At 35.7% G+C, this 19,012-nt stretch overlaps 1 protein-coding gene across 3 annotated transcripts in view; it reads right to left on the bottom strand.

Annotated features, from left to right (window-relative positions):
* nphp4 (nephronophthisis 4) overlaps positions 1–19,012 on the bottom strand; it is a 159,874-nt gene extending 140,862 nt beyond the window's left edge. For 2 of the 3 annotated variants that reach the window (XM_059503769.1, XM_059503770.1), the window contains exons 1-2: positions 18,436–19,012; positions 17,528–17,674 (exon numbers count right to left, since the gene is read on the bottom strand). In XM_059503769.1, coding sequence (XP_059359752.1) covers positions 17,528–17,674; positions 18,436–18,570 — 282 coding nt within the window. In that variant the 5' untranslated portion in view covers positions 18,571–19,012. Of the gene's footprint in view, positions 1–10,302; positions 10,405–17,527; positions 17,675–18,435 lie in introns of those variants that run through there. The other variant, XM_059503771.1, reaches the window with a different exon arrangement.

Raw genomic sequence — 19,012 nt, 5'->3', positions numbered from 1 at the left:
CAATCAGTACTAGCACCCTGCACAAGCAGCACAGCAACTCATATTTGCTTAGGTCATTTGTATGCATAATGCAAACAAGATTCCACATTTGAAAACTAATAAGACAACCCTGTCCTTGTCCATGTTACCACACTTATAAGACAAGCTGCTATATTTCCATAACCTGATTATGTATTTGCCCTATTTATGTGGCACAAGCTATTGTTTATGATATAACAGGCTTACAAAATGAATAAACGCTCATTGTATTTCTATTCTTGAGTCTTTAGATCATGCATCTTTTATGAAGCATATAGTATTTTAAGCGTCGCAAACTCATGTTCCTAAAATATCGAACTACAAAGATTTATATGTGTCCATTTACAAGTGATTTAACAGCATTTTGATCTCTGGCTGATTTTTTGGGCTATGTGGGTCGATGGTGCTTGAATCTTAAAATCAGATCACAAGCTCAAGCTAAGTTTGGGTTGTGTGGGTTGAAAGGGTTTTAAACTTGAGGCTAGTTTAATGCAGAGCAGAGGTTGTGCCATTGATTGAATTCACACTACTTACAGGCACTAAAGAGGCATAGAATAAAGTACAGGTTCACACAGAGCAGAATTCAAACAAAAGCACTGAAATAGAACCATGACAGAAGTGCTTCCAGAGTGCACTGATTCAGTTTTTGTAACCACAGATCTTGAACAGAATCTGAAATGTTCAAGCATTAGGGACCAATGCGTTGATGATAATTGTATAATTTCATCCTTCTTTCATCATCCATAGTACTTTTATTAATCCATTGATTATGAAAACATTCTAATCACAATATTTTGGGAATTTGGGGTGGGGGGGGGGGCGTTTAGTAGAAAACTTCAGATCCAAAAACCAGTAAGAAAATGGCCCATCAGATTAATAAGAAAAGAAAAAAAAACTCTTTTAAAGGAATAATTCACCAAAAAAAAAGAAAAATTACTCACCAAACAGCTGTTGGTCCCTATTAACTAACATAGTATGGGGAAAAAATACTACATACTACATAAATACACACAAATTCTTGTGTGTAGAGTGAATCATGCCTTTAATATTTAATTCCTTCAAAATGCTTAAAGATATAAGATAGTATTTTGTAGCTATATTTTATGGCTATCGCCTAGCAATAAATTGTTATTATGCAATCAACTTTTCCAGATTCGCTACAGTGGGTCTCTGAAGGTCAGCCTCGCATAACCCTTCTGCATGAGTGTTTTCAAGCATGAAACAGGGGTTATGTAAAAGCAAACTTTTCAAAAAGGTCTCCTTTCACTGCTTACCTGTCTTCCGCTCATAACCTATTTTGTCCTTACCCTGAACTTCAAATAAACCGCAGTGAGGTGAAAAACATTCTTATATGAATCTGTACTCCGAGTGTTTGCTCTCTAGTGGAAATAATGATTTGCATTGCATGGTTGAGACAATGAATTGATAATCAGCCAATAATACGATTCTATAGAATTTTGTCTATATAAATCAAAAACAAAGCTCTAAAAAGTACAATAAATAAATGCTACAAGTGAGTTTAGTCATAACATTATCATGTACAATATAGAAAATATTCAGATATATGAAAGCTAAAGAAGACATTCAACAGTGTTATTAAATTATTCATGTTTTTAAAAGATTAACTGTAACTGAGCATTAGATGAAGGCAAAGGTAATCAAAAAATTAATAAAGAATATCTAAAAAAACATAACAAAAAAGAAGCTTTTGTGATATAATATCAGCATACTCTTTGTTTACGTGTAATTTAAGGTTAGCATTTCCAAACCCACACATCTTCAAAATGAGTCACAGACCTGAATTTTTGAACACGTTCAATTTTCTGAACCTCTGACTCTCATTAGCAGCTAATAATCTGGAAACTGTGAATCTATCTGATGGTGAGGTGAGAACAGTATCTAAAAGACTGGCAAGGCTGGCATTTCAATACACAAACACTCACTCCTAATTCTCTGCCAACCCCATAAACCCTCATAAAAATAAATGGGCACCAGAAATTCAGCAGAGGAGATGCTGAGATTATCATTACACAGATCTTCCCTCTCCCGCTCTTCACAAGCCAATCAGCAGAGAGAGCGTACGGCTTCTGATCCACTCTGCCAAAAATAGTCTGCACTCGTTCAGACACCCCCCAAAACACAGTCAACAAATCATTAGTCAGGAGTTTTGACACATCCATGTAAAATTCACAAGGGCACCAAGTCCTAGTCAAGTAGCATTATAATGTGATCCAGTGCAGGCGGGGAGCAGGTTTGAGCTTGTCATGCATAGCAAGAGGGATTACTTCAAGGCTGTTCTGTTGTTATGGGCTCATTAACAAATAAAGGGGACCTTTTGAAGTACTGAGTTCAAGACTCTGTAAAAATGTTGCATTACAACTGTGTAATTCGCCTAGCATATAAGTGTGTGTGTGTGTGTGTGTGTGTGTGTGTGTGTGTGTGTGTGTGTGTGTGTGTGTGTGTGTGTGTGTGTGTGTGTGTGTGTGTGTGAGAGAGAGAGAGAGAATATAAAATGTATAAGCAGCAGAAAACCGATAGAAAACACAGACTCTAGGGACTCTAACTAACCTTGTGAGAGTGAATCATAGAGCGCAGGGCTCTTGCCGAAGGGACTCTGCTGTCTACTGCTGCAGTCCAGCAGATGAGAAGCAAGAAGGCCAGCCTGTTAATGTCTTTACATGACATCTCACTGCTCACTGACAGGGCGCAATTTGTACAAAGCTGCACAAACCAGTAGGAAGCGCAGCATGAGTCGTGCGACCCATTTAAATTAGACACAAAAATTCTGTGTTATAAACCCATAGGGAGCTACAAATGGTTGAATGCTTTAGCGAGTTGAAACCAAACAGCTATGAGATTCTAAACAGCACTGAAGAGGAAAGCAAATTCAGTACTTCAATGCCTTATGAAAGAAAAACTATATCTGTTAGAGTTATACTACAGACATTTGACAGGTAAAACAAAGTTTAAGGATACAATCAGTTGTATACTGACTGAAGTTGTGTATTGACCAAATGTGTGCACAGTGCTACAATTAACAAAACCCCTGTGCAAGTTGTTACAGAAAGAGGTTTCTCTCCTGCTGGAGATTTAGGTTGAATATTGCTGCATGGGTTCACTGTAGCAAATGGATTTTCCTGCTAATCATATGTGGTACAGTGAAAGCACTAGAAATAATTTCATTGTACTGGTTGAAAGAAGAATCTGATTGTTAGCATTGCTAGTCAGATTAACTGTAGTGAATCAGTTCAGATGGGGTATGTAAATTAATTATTCAAAAATCACTGACTCAAGTCCCTGCACTTCACTTCTTACTCATAGATTTTCAATTAAAACTTAAAATTAAATCTGAATCAAATTATCTCTTCAAGTTCAATATTGCCAACTAACATTGCTCATTCAAAAACATTCCAATGTTTTGTGCTAAAGAGACAATTATACACTGCATCATGGGATATTTATATACTACCATTCAGAAGTTTGGTGGTCAATTATCAATTATTTCTTCCATTTATATATTCCATTTATTTATTTATATATATATATATATATATATATATATATATATATATATATATATATATATATATATATATATATAAAGATGTTTTTTTAACTTTCTATTCATCCATAAAACCTTTAAAAATGTTAAAATTAGTTAAATATTAAGTAGCACAACAGATTTCAACATTTATTTTAATAAAAAAAGCCAGAATATTAGAAAAATTTCTGAAGGACCAATGTGACTATTGACTGAAAAAAAAAACTCTACTTTGCTATAAAAAGAATAAATTAAATTTTAAAACATTAAAATGTTTAAAACAATTATTGTAAATTGTAAAAAAGACAGAAAAAAGAAACTACACCTTTAAGTATAGTTGCAGTTGACCACTACTACTTTTTCATAGATTACAAAAAAAACAAAAAACCCGCTTGACTGCAGTACCTACTGTATATACAGTTAATTATAAGTAGCTTGTGAGGGTACAGTTACAAAGGAGCTTCCCAACACTACACTTCATGTGTTGACTGGATTTCTTCAAATAAAATGTGAATCATCCTTCGAAGTGGCACCACCGGTGCCTTACTTGGCCATGTTTGGTCATTACAACAAATCAGGCTTCATCTTTGAGCTCTGTGGTGTTGGAGATCTACGCTAAGAATGAAGCCAGCCATCGATACATGATGCCTCGATGGGCCATGAGCATCCCAAACACACAGAAAGGTGTAGCAAATCAATACAAACAACTCAATTAAGTTGAGCAGGATGTGCAAAAGGCTTCTGAGGGACAGGGAGTAGATGATTTAGTTTAAGGGACATCTGTACCCTGCAGGTAAACTTCCCTGACCTCACCGATCAATACGGGATAACCTGGGTTAACCTTCTCTGATCACCCACTACTGCCTTCTTTCACTAACCCGTGTGGAAATTCATACAGAATGGTGCCTATGGAGCCAGCAGGGAGACGAGTTGACCTAATCATTTTACAGTGGATTAATATGATCCATGCGTTACAGAACTGATTTATTAAAATTATTTTAGCTCTGAGACGAGTCGGGCATAATGAGTGGAGAACGTTCCTTTTGAAGCATTAAAAAGAAATCGGGGCTTATTAGGATGATGCATAGAGGCCTCTGAGATGTAAAGAGAAGCTGAGAATAGAATAGAACACGGATAAAGAAACTGTACATTTTATAAACTCCTTTTTAAAATGGATAAATGAAACAAACCATCCGAACAAACCAAATCAATAAAATGAATCCAACTCATCCACTCCATATTGAAAATACGATATGCTGAATACATATGTAAGTGAGTTTTGAATGTTTTTTTAGTATGCAGGTGCATGTGAGCATGCAGAGTGATTTGATGGAGTCGAGTGTGTTAGGTCTGTGAGCTGCTTTGTTTGACTGCTGCAGGACTCTATTTACTTTGGCTGTGTTGTTTCTGCGGCTCTGCCCTCAGGCGTGATGCCCAGGCCACACTTTGTTTATTTTGGTGGGAATTGGAGAAGCTCTGCTCACAGCGGCCAAATTAAAAACCAAGGCCTCGATGTCCTGGGGAGGACGAAGATCAGATTCTTCTTGTCGTGTCGAAGTCGAACACACAGACAAGTCACGCAAATTCAATACCAAACAGAGAAAACGTTTGATGAGTATTTTAATGAGCACTGACATGATAAGAAAAAGGCAAATTCTAAACTTAGCAACAACCTTGAGACTTTGAGCAGAAGTTTTAAATCTTAGGCCTGGTTTACACCTGGAATTAATTCTTGGGTGAGCCAATCAGAAGCAGTCAGATAAGACAGAAGAAGACTTGCATGTGTTATTATTGTAGAGAAACCCAAACCAGGACCCACAATGAGGCCTGTAATGACCTTTGAATTGTCCCACTATGCATATATTTGCATATATGCATTTATATTTGCTTTCAAATGCCTGGGAATAAAAGAAAGTTTGACAAAAAAAAAAAAAAAAAAAGTCAATTTTAATAGAATATGTTTTGGTAATGCATCATTTACCTTCAGCCCACAGCCATCAATCAAGTCTGGTTTTTGGCCTTATGTAGTAAAAAGTTTGGACACCTCTGGTAAATGATTCCAAATATGCTTCAAAATATGTACTTCATTTCACTTTTCATCCGAGTTATTTTCTTTGAAGGTTGCACACAACCTGCAAAATTGAATACCTTCGATGTAGGGCCAAATTGCTAAAATAACTTTGACATCAGCAATAATTTGTTCTAAAAGTAAAATCCAATATTCACAGCTACATTAAAGCTGTATGATAATCTGTGTTTGGAATAACGGCGTTTAAAAGAACGGCTTTAGGTAACGACGTTATTTTTTCAGTAACGGGGTAATCTAACTAATTACTTTTCCCGACGTTACAACGCAGTTAACGTTACTGAACGTTAAATGCAGTGCGTTACTATGCATTGATTAATTTAATATGCAATCCGAACGCACCCCTGGCTCACACAGCGAGTGAGCAGGTGGGTTAATAACGAGATAAGCGATTATGATTGGCTAAGGCAGAGTCATGTGTTTCATGGTAGTCAATCAGAGCCAGTGTTTTTACACACACGCGCCAGCGGCGCCAAACACACACAGTCAGACACACGCAACAGCTACACAGAGATTCGCAGCAGCAGCAGAAATGGCGAGTCAGGAGCAATCCGATGAAAAGTTGGCATTTTCAAGGTGGAGATATAAGCACTACTTCAAATTCTGTGTAGTCAAAGGCAAGAACGTACATGTAATGTGTACACACGCATCTACAAAGCTAGTGGCCAAAAACACTTTTCTTACAAAGAGTGCAGGATAAAACTCTTGCTGTCTGTTGACGTGCAATAAATCTCGAAAGTTATGTACGAACACCTGTCTGTTCTACTTATTTCAACTGACTTGTGAAAACTGCTAAAAAAAACTAATTCTTTGACGTATAGCAACTTTTTTTTTTTTTTACAGTAACGCAAATAGTTACTTTCCCTGGTAACGAGTTACTTTTATTATAGAGTAATTCATTTACTAACTCAGTTACTTTTTGGAACAAGTAGTGAGTAACTATAACTAATTACTTTTTTAAAGTAACGTTCCCAACAGTGATGATAATAAATAAAAAAACTAAAGAAAAAAAAGAAAAAGAAAAAAAACTTTTTTTATTTGTGCTGTTATTTAACATTATCCTCTTGTTATCAGCTCATACGAAAGCAATGACATAAAATTGTGCATTGTACCTTTTCTTCAAACTCTGGTTAACCCTCTCTTTAAAAGAAACCCATTTTTCCATTCTTCTGATATGATCATTACTTGCACCAGAAGTCCCTCCAGCAACAGGTAACCTGTATTTTCTAAACAATAATCTGTGGACCGTTATACATCTCAAAATGGCACGGTCTGCATTTCCACCAAAAGATCATGAAGAAGCCCTACTTTAATGACTTGGAAAATTTGCTGACACCCTGCACTCGCCACAGGATTGAAGCGAGGGCTGCAGCAACATGCTCGTATGCACCCGCACACCAGCTCCTTCCTCTGTGAAGAGAAGGGCATACATCTCTGTCAGCTCGCTAAATGCACAAAATCTCTCAAAATATTGACAAAAGTGCTGCTGGAGTTGCAGCAATTTGCATGTTTCTAGCAAGACACAGGCTACATTAAAGAAGTCTCTCTAAATGCCAGGGGGAGTGAATGGCAGGGATGCAATGTCCACAGTTGTTTGCACTCGCTCACAGACGCGAGACCTTCAGGCTCAGAGATCTCCTTGAGCAGAGAAGCAATTAGACCTGATGAAGTTGTTTCATAAGCCCTATTCGGACTGGATTAGTTTAACATAGGGACGTGGGGTAAAGCAATTTTTATCAGAGCTTCTCGGTGATTTTAGTCCCGTCCGAATGCTCCATGTCAGTAATCATTACAGACAATGTCAGTAAAGATTACCTCGACTTTTACCTTCTGTAAAAAGGTCCGGAGAAATTACCTCAGGTAATACTAGTCCTGTGCGAATAGACCATCTGAAAAAATACACGGTAGTATTTCATCATTTCCTGTAATTTTGCGCGTTTTTTTAAATATGGAAGCGCTTGAAGAAGCATTCGCTTGCTTTCTAGGCGGTGGAACAATTCAATAGCAAACCTCAAGTTTATCCTGCATACGACGACACAGACCATTAAAGTAAAGTTCACAAGCAGTTCTCAGAAGCACGGAACTTCTGTTTGTATTAAGTTAATTTCCAAGTACCAACAGAATCCAATCATCAGAATGTAATGAATTGCATTAATAAATCGTTTAACTGGACCCAAATCTTTGTTTATATATCTTTATTAATATTATATAATATATATATATCAATTATTATTATATAATGTATAAGGTACGTGTGTGTGTGTTATATATATATATATATATATATATATATATATATTGTATTCATTTACATTGATTGAATGTGTATGCATTGCAGCGTAGTATTAACATTAGAAAAACTTTTGCTGAGAACACAAAACTGACGGAGAAATCAATGTCGCACGCGACTGTGTGTTGCCAGGTCGCGGCCTTCAGGCGGAGTTAATAATTGGGCTACTTTAAAACGACTTTTTGTGACTTGATTTTTTCAGTGGATTAAAGATGGAAGGATTTCGCTCATTATTTGTTGGTATTTGGGCTGTGGGTGGCCATTGGGATGGTTTTGGGCTAGTTTTTAATGACTATTGGGCTGGTTTGGTTACGCGGATCTGGCAACCAAAGCAGCGCACACAAGTGTAGGTGCGTGTTTGAGATGAGGGAGGTGACTGCGCTGCGTAATCGTGTTACCCCTCCCACTTCTGACTGTTTTACTGAGACTTTCTAATCCAGTCCGAATAGGACATCAATATTACAGACGTCCTGTGGTAAAGTTATATTACTCCATCTACCCCCGTAAAACTAATCCCGTCCGAATAGGGCTTTAGTAGCATTTCAAAGGGAAGCATCACAATGGGGCCGCTAACAATTCAGCTGTTCGTTATTTGTGTTTAAGAGCTTGAAACTAGATTGACTCCTTCCTCACCTTCAAACAAACTATCTACACAGAACAGTTAACAAAAAAGAGGTTTTACAGAGCTGCTCTCAAGGATGCAAGCATGGAACAAGACTTAATGTCAAATGTCTAACTAGAAAAAAAAGGCATAAATGTACAGATAATAGCTTTGGCATATAGAAAAATGGCCACTCACAGTACATTCTTCTAAAGGTGTTTAAAATGTTGTAAGCATAAACACTCTCTCCAAGAGACAGCCCTTCATTTGACACTTTCTGATAAGCACACATCATATATTTCTTGAAAATTCTGTACACTACTTATTCTAATTGTGTATGATACAATACCAATACTAAATATCATCAATAACTTATTTACAATAATCCTCATTAAAAAAGGAACTGCTGAGCAAGTTTTTTTTTATTCCTATTTAGCAAAATAAACTTATTTTACAATTAATAGTTATTTTATAATAATGCAAGTTAAAGTCATAATGAATGGCACACAAAAGTAGCAACAGATATTTTCTTCTGTGGATTATCAAAAAAAAAGAAAAATGTAGGATGTGGACTTAATTCTATATGCAATGGTTGTTGATTGTTTGTAGGCGAGCTTGCATTTCACAATAAGATCAATAACATGCATTTAGAAAGAATAGAAGGATTTTCAAATCAACACTACTTTAATAATGCTATATCAACACAATTAAACTCCTCCCATCATAATCAACAAGACCGTCAGTGTGACTTCAGATGCTGTTGATTTTTCTGAACAATGTATTTTTATCATGTTACCTGCATGATTTGAATCCCCCCAAACTTGCAGAATCCACCACCAGTCCTCGTTGTGGTACCTCATAATTTACGAACTAAGCATGATTTACAGATAATTTTCAGACAAGCAAGATGCACAGCCTGACAAGTCAAAGCACACAAATCATTTTCATCTTCTTAGTCAGCCATTGTGAAGAAGAGTCTAGCATTACGTGCCTCAACTGCTAGTGGTCCTTTCTGACCCCAAGGCCTGCTGATGTCTACAATAGTATTTGGCTCCATGAATTTCTCAGTTTTTCATGATTCACTGGATACAAAGGCTTTTAAAATGCATTTTCTACACCCAATATCTTACTTTAGAGCTTAGCACACACTAGTGTTCAAAGGTATGGGACTTTTAATTTTTTTATACTTTTATTCATCAAGGATTCATTAAATTGATCAAAAGTAACATTTACAGTAAAGACATTTATAATGTTACAAAAGACATCAGTTTCTAATTATTTTGAACTTTCTATCTATCAAAAATGCTCAAACCAAATGAGCAGTTTCCACAAAAATATTAAGCAGAGCAACTGTTTTCAACTTTGATAATAATAATAAATGTTTCATATTAGAATGATTTCTGAAGGATCATGTGACACTAAAGACTGGAGTAATGGATGCTGAAAATTCAGCTTTGCTATGACAGGAATAAAAGTACCATAAATGCCATCTAAATGTCCTAAATGGTTAGTAAATAATGAGGAAAAATAACAGAATCCTGCTATCTCAAACACAAGCATAACAGTTGTACCAGCTTGAAGTTTGACTGACTGATAAACCGAGAACTCTCGATCCTCCTGATGACAGTTGAGTGTAAAACACAATTGCTCTGCCTACGCACTCATTCACCTCAGTCCATATACGTCAACACTCTCTATGTTCCTGTGAAACTACTGTAACAAACGCAAGATGTAAGTGAAGTACGGCTGCTAAAATGAGTCATTACCGTGTAGAGCTGCAAGCTCATGCAGTCAGTCATACAGTTCTGTTAAATCCATAACGTCACACTTCTAAAGGCTCTTTCTCTGCATGGTGCTCTCATCTAAAAAAACACTACACAAAAGCTGTTCTTGGACTTAAAAGAGAGAACAACGCACTAACAAAGACGCAAGCTGCTCTTAAGACTTTGAGCAGACAGAGAAGAAGAGAATAAAGAGGAGGAGTGGAGATGCTCGAATGAGAACGAGTGCAGCAGATGAAGCCATGGGGAGTGCTGATTGCAGAATTATTTTCACACCACACACTGAGGAGACGAAACCATTCTTCTCGCCCTCTGTTCTCTCTCTTCATCATATTCATAGTCTTCGAAAAGGCATCATTTTGTTCGCCGCCTCTCATCTGACGAGTACCTGCACTCCGCGTCAGCTCAAATTCGTTCTTTTTCAACAAGTTTTGAGAATGGCGAGAACAACGCCAAGGTCATGGGTTTGGTTCCTAATGTTTAAATGTGCGCATGCAGTCCATTCAAAAATAGCTAAATGGATGTTTTTGCACTCAGTAAGAGCTAGAAATGAAGAATGGAACAGAATGCAGGCATCTTAAGAAGCTTTTTAAAGTTTCTTTTCTTTGACCTTTACACAACGTCTTACAGACAGAGCGCTCACAGCAGGAGGAGCTAAAAACACCGCGTGTGAATGTGAATGTGCTGTGAATGCATCACAGCAGTCAAAGGTGTTTGCCTAATGCATGCCATCTTTACAATGGCACAAAACACTTCTAAAACAAGGAGACAAAAGCAACAGGTAAAGGCATCTAGAGTATTTATTTACATAGACAACAATAAAAAACACATAAATAAATATATTTTGCTTTGTTTTAAGAATTAGAAATAAAGCTGAAAACAAATTAAAAGTATAAATATTAGATAAAATTAATTGTTAGATAAATAAGAAAAAATTATTTGGCAACCAACAAATAAAATATAGTTTAAGCTATATATATACATTTATATATATATATATATATATATATAGAGAGAGAGAGAGAGAGAGAGAGAGAGGGCACACCATATAAGAAATTATTTATGATTTAACGCCATGTCAAAATTCCATATATATATATATATATATATATATATATATATATATATATATATATATATATATATATATATATATATATATATTTATATATATATATATATATATATTTATATATATATATATATATATATATATGGTGTGCTCAGTTATTAATAATGGCTCATATTACTGTCAATGTTGAAGGCTGCTTCAGTTTTTGCTGCTTAATATGGTATTTTTGTGCAAACCTGAATACATTTTCAGGATTCTTTTATGAATAGAAAGTTCAGTTAACAGTATTTATTTGACATTTTATATTTTTTTACATTATCTTTACTGTCAATTTTGATTATCTTTGCTGAATAAAAGTATTAATGAAGTCAATGTAATATTTCTTGGCACCAAATCAACATCCATTTTGAAGGATCATGTGACACTGAAGACTGGAGTAATTACTGCCCAAAATTCAGCAATTTCAAAAACTGCCCTGTTCTTCTTTAGGGTGCGAGTGTCTTTAAGGACCGGCTGCTTTCAGGGATGTTTGCTTCTCCATGAGCTGAAATATTGATCATTTCCAGGACGGCTGGAGAGCCACATATATAATTGAAATGAATCTCTAGGCTTGTGTCAGAACGAGTGGAAGAGTTAAAAGGGGTATTGAAACATCCGCGAGGCTCTTAGAGCCTGAGAACATGAATCACGCTGAAAGAGGGAGATCCGTGGACCTTATGGTCCAGCCTATTGAACGCTGTGAAAGTTGAAGAGATGAAGCACCTGACACGGCTCTGGCTCTATGCATGCTGAGAGGCTCTCATGGAGGAAACCAGACTGACCCAGAGGAATGAATGGACATCCCAGAACCCTACATCACACTGCATTTAAAATCACTTTTCTTTCTCAACTAATTATTTAAGAATTTAATGAACTCCTGCCAATCCATTAAGGATTTCTAATTAAGAGTCCAGAATGTTGGCATCGCAAACTAAATAAGCACTAATAGAGCTAAAGTTTCTCTACAGTGTGCCTTCGCATGTCATAAAATGTTGTGTTTATTGGTTGAACAGCTTCTAGTGTAAATTTTTAAAAAAGCTTTTAACTTTGTTTAAATGTTGTTTTAGGGTCAGAGGTTTTGTTAACCTTGTCGACAGTTACTCACAAAGCTAGCAAAAAGTTGAGAATAATGCACACTTAAAATAGATTATTTATTTATGCAGCATGTTTTTAACATGAATTTACTCCACACAGTAATTAGCACAGGATTTTTCCCTATTCTAGTAATGAGAACTACATTTAATTGTGTATTCATCTATTTATCTACTGCAATTTTAGTAATGAGAATTTAAGGGTAAATTATTATGCTAAATTGTCCTGATAAATTCATAACAAGGCTAAAAATCGTAATGGTCCTAAAAACAAGCTTCATATTTTTTTTAAATGCAAAATATTATTTCTTATTCTTTTCTTTTGATTTATGGTGGGGGGGGGGGCATGTTATGCAGTACACACTTATACAAATAAGAATAAATTAATACAAATAATAATAACTGTATCCACAAAGTAATAGGCATGAGCATTGATATTCCAGTAATGAGAATTACATTATGTCATTATTTATTCATTTAGTTATTTATTTACTGCATTTCAGTAATAAGAATTTAGGGGTAAAAATGTGTTTAATTGTCCTGAAAATAATATCACGAGGCACAAAATCTTAATGGTCCTAATAACAAGTCATTTTTATTTTCTTCATGCAAAATATATTTTTTTTTTCCTTTCCCTTTCGAAATAGGGATGAAATACGACCTGAACATTTCTTTGTGATATTTCCCCATAAATTCATGGTTCTATAGTTTTCCCAGCTCCCCACTGACACTGGTGTTTTGCACTTTGCCCATCATACAGCCAGTGAAGTGAGACAGTTTAACATCACACAAGGGGAGTCAATGGAAACCAACCGCCTGACTCTTCTGAACACTTCCACTCAACTGTGTGACAGCACTGCCCTCTACAGGCCGAACAGCTTTATGGCTTCCATCATGAATAACCCATGTTCCCCAGACACAACCTGTGATTTATAGGGGATAAAAAGAGGCTGGACCTTTACAAACAGAGGCCTGGTGTGACACTCCGACATCCTTAGCAACAGAAAACATCTGATTAGGTCTAAAACAAAAATGGAACTTAGGGGTCCTTTAAAAAAGAAAGAAAGCTTGATCTCATACAATAACCCTGATAGTGATTCACAACAAATTAGACTTCATCCAACAATCAGCTTCCTTTTCACCTAAATCAATACAGGCTTCAAATCTTTGTCCATCAAACCAAAGGTCGCTGATCAAATTAGATCTATCGATTTCCTACATCTCCACACAAAACAGCAGTTTTGTCATAACACCCCTCCATTAGAGTTGGGCCAGAGGGAAAGTCCCGCTTTAATTCTATCTTCATTCCTCTGTAATCACTCCCCTTGTTTGGAGTCTCTCTGAGGCGTATATTAAAACAGATCCATCATGTCTGACAGACCTTATGTGATCTCACGCTCCCTCTTCTGTGCTGCTGCTGCTCCTGGGGTTTCACAGAAGAGCAGACGTTTTATTCGGCTTCAGCACTGACAACGGTGGAAATTAGCACATCACAATTCCATAAACAAGAACCTCTCACTGGGTGTTAGACGGCAGAAAATGAATTAGCCAGGCTAATTAGTGAATTACACTGGGGTTCAAGCAAGATCAAAAATGAACTCTCGTCAAGCGCTGAATGCAAGTAACATTTGGCTTTGGGAAGGAAATAATCAAGTTTCTGGATAGTGGTAGGTGTCTTAATGAGGATTACAACATCATAAATGGTGCAAGCAGAATTATGAGAATGATAGACTGCCCCTTGCTGATGCAAGGAATTCAAAACAAAAGATATACAAATAGTCTACTAAAGAAAAACTGGTCATGAAATTAGCATCTCATAATAACTTCTGCCAAATTAGAAGTTAATCTAGGTCTGTGTGGCAACACATTAATTACTGTTCAAAAGATCGGGGGTGGTAAGATTTTTTTTACCCTCACCGAGGCTAAATTGAATTGATCAAAAATACAGTGAAAACTATAATACTGTATAATATAATTACAATCAATTTCCAGTTTAATTTAAATCTATGATGACAACGCTGAATTTTCAGAAGCCATTACTCCAATCTCAAGTGTCAATTATAAAAATCATTTAAATTTGCTGGTGCACAAAAATACATTTCTTATTATCTTCAATGTTGAAAATAGTTGTGCTGCTTTATATTTTTGTGGAATCCTTTCAGGATTCTTTGATGAACAGAAAGGTGTTTCGTAATGAATGAACTTTACACAGTCATTGAACTGGACTAAAGCAACACTGAACTGACTGGAGATAAATAAAGAGTTGTCTTGCTACAGCTGTTTTATAGCAGACGTTAGGATTTGCATCATATTTGAAGTTTGCATCACTGATTCTGTTTCTTTCCTGTTTAATATCGTAAAGCTGCTTTGAAACCAATCTCTATTGTATAAAGCGCTATAAAGGTGCCTTGACTTTTGATCAATTTAATTCATTATTGCTGAATTAAAATCATACCCAACACACATTTTTGAAGGGCAAAAAAAAGGTCTGTGAAAGTCATGGAAACTAATTTCTCGGGAAAACATTTCTTTTTTGTTAGTTATGCCCTAAAATATTGCATTTAATGTTTTATATTATGAATTTAACTGTTGTGTAGAGGAAATCTTTCTTTCAAAAACAGAAATGTTTGTTTTCTTATCAAATTCTCAGATTTGAAGTCAGATTGTCTGATTGTTTCAATGAATCAGTCCCAAAATGTTTGTGAACCAGTTCACAAAATGAATGATTCATTACCAAATCGGTCAGAATCAAATTCATTTTTAAAAATCTTATGCAGTAATCACAAAAGAATGGAAAAGTCATTAAAATGCATTAAATCTGTGAGAGCCCTGATTTTAACCTTTTTAATAAAAATAATGCAAAATACAGTTTTGTGGTGTGTAAATTCTCTCCATTTGCTTGGCACGGGCAGCTGCGGCAAAAACAGGGCAAGGCAACTGTGAACCGCCGATTAGATAACAAAAAAACAGGACAGGAAGGCAAAAGGGAGACAATTTTCAATAAATAAGCAGAGCCACACAGCTGTTGGGAGAGAAATGGCAACATGTAATAAAACACAAAGGCACAGCGAGTAGCTGGAAATGGAGCGTGCTGCAGACATCAACCGCGGTCTCCACGGTCTGTGACTCAGAGTGGACATTTTCAAGAACTTTTATTTCCACTCGGTGGATCTAAGAGCCCATAATGGGAGATTTAAGTGAATTATAGTGGTGCCAGGCATGCAGACAGAAGAGTGTGCGGTCTTCTGGACAGCTAGACAGTAAATTCACAGCCTCAGATGGGCCTTTATTGTGCTTGCTGAGAGAGGCCACAACACGTCTATCATCTCCAATAAACTCTGCTGGGTTCGGTTTGTTTGTGCTGTCAGCACTGATACTGATACAGGTTGAGCTGTAACAAAGATAAAAAATGTCTGCACCCAGGGTCAGGGTAACTGCCATTACTGGAAAAAATAAATAGCCTCAATGGCATAATGGAAAAACTGGGTTTATTTGTAAATACACTCAAAAATACCCACTGAAATAAGGCTGGATTAAAAAGCTTTCTGCAAGTTATATCAGTACACCAGTAGGTGGCAACAGTCATTCCCTCAAACTCTTCCTTCCAAAACACGGATTTATTTAGAAACTAACAAACGGGGTTATTATCATTAACTAAAACTAAAACCATAAAATACAATTTCATTCCTTGAAATAAAATAAGTGTTAAGTAAAATCAAATCAAATCAAATAAAGAAAACTTCCAGCTACTTGCAAAGGCTATTTTGTTTTGTTAAAGTTGTGAAGTACTACAATAATAAGTTAATAAAACGTATATATTAAATAAATATTGACAAAACACAACAAAATTAGTAAAAATAAAATGAAAAGAAAATATAAATATAAATATAAAATCTAATTCAAAATAATGCTAAAATAGCATTGCTACAAGTGACTGTTTCCTTGAGTCACTAAAACATTTACTCGACCAATTTGATTTCATAGGTGAGGTCAAAACTGTAAAAGAAATTTTGACTGAACAAGGTTATTAAACAGTTGTGAAAAGGAATGATAAATGCTTGATTTTTTGTTGAGAATTGTGATTAAATGTGTTATGGATGTAAAGCAATTAAGTGTCTTAAAGTGTAAATTTTTATAAAACAAAATAAGCTTTCTATTGATATATGGTTTATTAGGATCTGAAAATATTTGACTGAGATACAACTATCTGAAAATCTGGAATCTGAGGGTGAAAAATAAAAATCTAGGCTAAATACTGAGAAAATCGCCTATACAGTTTTCCAAATGAATTCTTAGCAATGCACATTACTAATCAGAAATTTACTAAATATCTTTATGGAACATGATCTTTACTTAATATCCTAATGATTTTTGGCATAAATTAAAAATCTATCATTTTGACCCATACAATGTTTTTTTTGGCTATTGCTACAATATATATACCCCAGCGACTTGAGACTGGTTTGTGGTCCAGGGTCACATATAAGGATTTTCTGAGAATGACTTATGTATATTTCCTATGCTTTAAATATTTTTCTAATATCTATTTTTGTTTTTAATCACAATTTTATCACATTTGCTGTGAAAAATGGCAGGCAAGGTAAACTGAACTGGTCCAGCAAAAAAAAGAAAGAAAAACTTTTGTTGAGCCTTGGATGTGTTAGACTTACTGACCCCTGTTTCTGTAAATACTCCCCTCTACAGAGTGAGACAACAGGACCAACACAGGACAAAAGCTGGAAAGGGCCTAAGAGCCGATTCCTTCTCCTCAAGCATACTGAGAGTCATGTGTTGTACAGCTTTATTGTACAGATGCTCAGCTCAAGCAACTGTAATTCTGCAATCCATTTTGAGTTGTCACTTTAAAGAGGTCAGCTCTCTACATGGAACACGGCATGAAGATAAGACGACTTCTGAATGGATTACACCCTTAGTCAAGCAGGAAAAGGTGTTGCATTATAAAAATAACACTAAATATCATCAGTCAGAGAGAAATGAGTCACCCTACCTCATTGAAGAGCACCCGACCGCTCTGACCCTGCATGTCACTGACAGAGTATGAGCCGCTTCTCCATGTGCGCCCGAAGAAGTGCTGGTGACCCGAGTCAAACAGGGTCACGCGCAGCTGATACTGGAGCGATGACGGTGACTCTGACTGTTGTTATGCCAACCACAGGAAGAAAAGGAGAAAAAAGAAAACAAAAACATAGCTGTAATCAAGGGCATGTACATTTTTTAACAATAATTCATCAAATTCAAATTAAATTGGGTAGCTGGCATGAGATTTCAGGCAGTGACCGTGTACCGCAGTGTGACACAAAGTGTGTGTGTATGTGTAACTTGCAGTTTTTAGGCAATATAAATAATAAATATTATTGATAAGTAATATAATTGTGTGTGTCTAATATTTTATTTATTATTAATAAATATTTTTTAGTTTAGAATTCCATTATATGTAGCCTACCAAATATATAAAACATAATGTAATACAATATTATTTTTGATCATTAATATTAGTATGCGTGTTTGTTGTTTATTACTAATAAATATGTATTTTATATTTTACAATTTCATTATACATACTGATTGTATACTATTATATTTATATTAAATTGTGTTCAATAGATAGTTAGATAATAGAAATACATCAATCAATTAATACTTAATTTATATATTTTTATATATATATATATATATATATATATATATATATATATAGCAATGGTGAATTGACATAAAACATAAAAATAACATATTTAAATGTTTTCATGTTTTCTTACCTAAAAATAAGAAATATGGGTGAAAAATGTCTGAAACTGCTCATGGGTATACTTGATGGTTAAAAGTGAAAATATGAGAAATTATGACACAATCTAACAATACATCTTAACTTTTCCATATCATATAAACATGCACCTGTTTTAGGTGAAGTCCATCGATGTGTCTGAAGAGCAGCTGTAGACCTCGAGAAGCTCCTGGAGCTTGTCTGGCTGTCTGACTGTGAGGCGGGATCACGCGGCTTCTCAGGAAAGCGTTGTTCCAGTCAGACATGAGCGGAGTTTCTTTACAACTACAGTATAAATCGTGCGGGGAACGTTTCTTAAAAGAAGTCGGTCAGTGAAGCGTTAACATCCCTGAACACGCCTAAAAGCTTCACAGACTGTTAAATCAATCCCGCAGGCGAAGTGAAGCGCTTGTTACTTAATTAAAATCAGATCCGGGATATTGACAGAATGCGACGCTAAATCACGCAAAGACTTTGTTTAGGCTGCTCATTCATTTCAGTCTCTCTCTGCAGTACACAACTCTCTTTTTTCTCCCTGTAACGCATTTCTAATGTAACCAGGCTAATTGTACACAATAACAACTTCCTTCATTTCACTGTTATGTTCATAATCATAACACATATAATGAAAATGCGGGCTCAGCTGGTCGTCAGGAAGAGATTTTCTCTGTAGCGGTTGCCATAGCGTCTGTCAGCCGTTGCCAGGGT

Source organism: Carassius carassius, chromosome 21, assembly GCF_963082965.1.
Source record: "Carassius carassius chromosome 21, fCarCar2.1, whole genome shotgun sequence".
Taxonomy (NCBI): Eukaryota; Metazoa; Chordata; class Actinopteri; order Cypriniformes; family Cyprinidae; genus Carassius; species Carassius carassius.
This window is presented reverse-complemented; position numbering and strand designations above follow the sequence as displayed.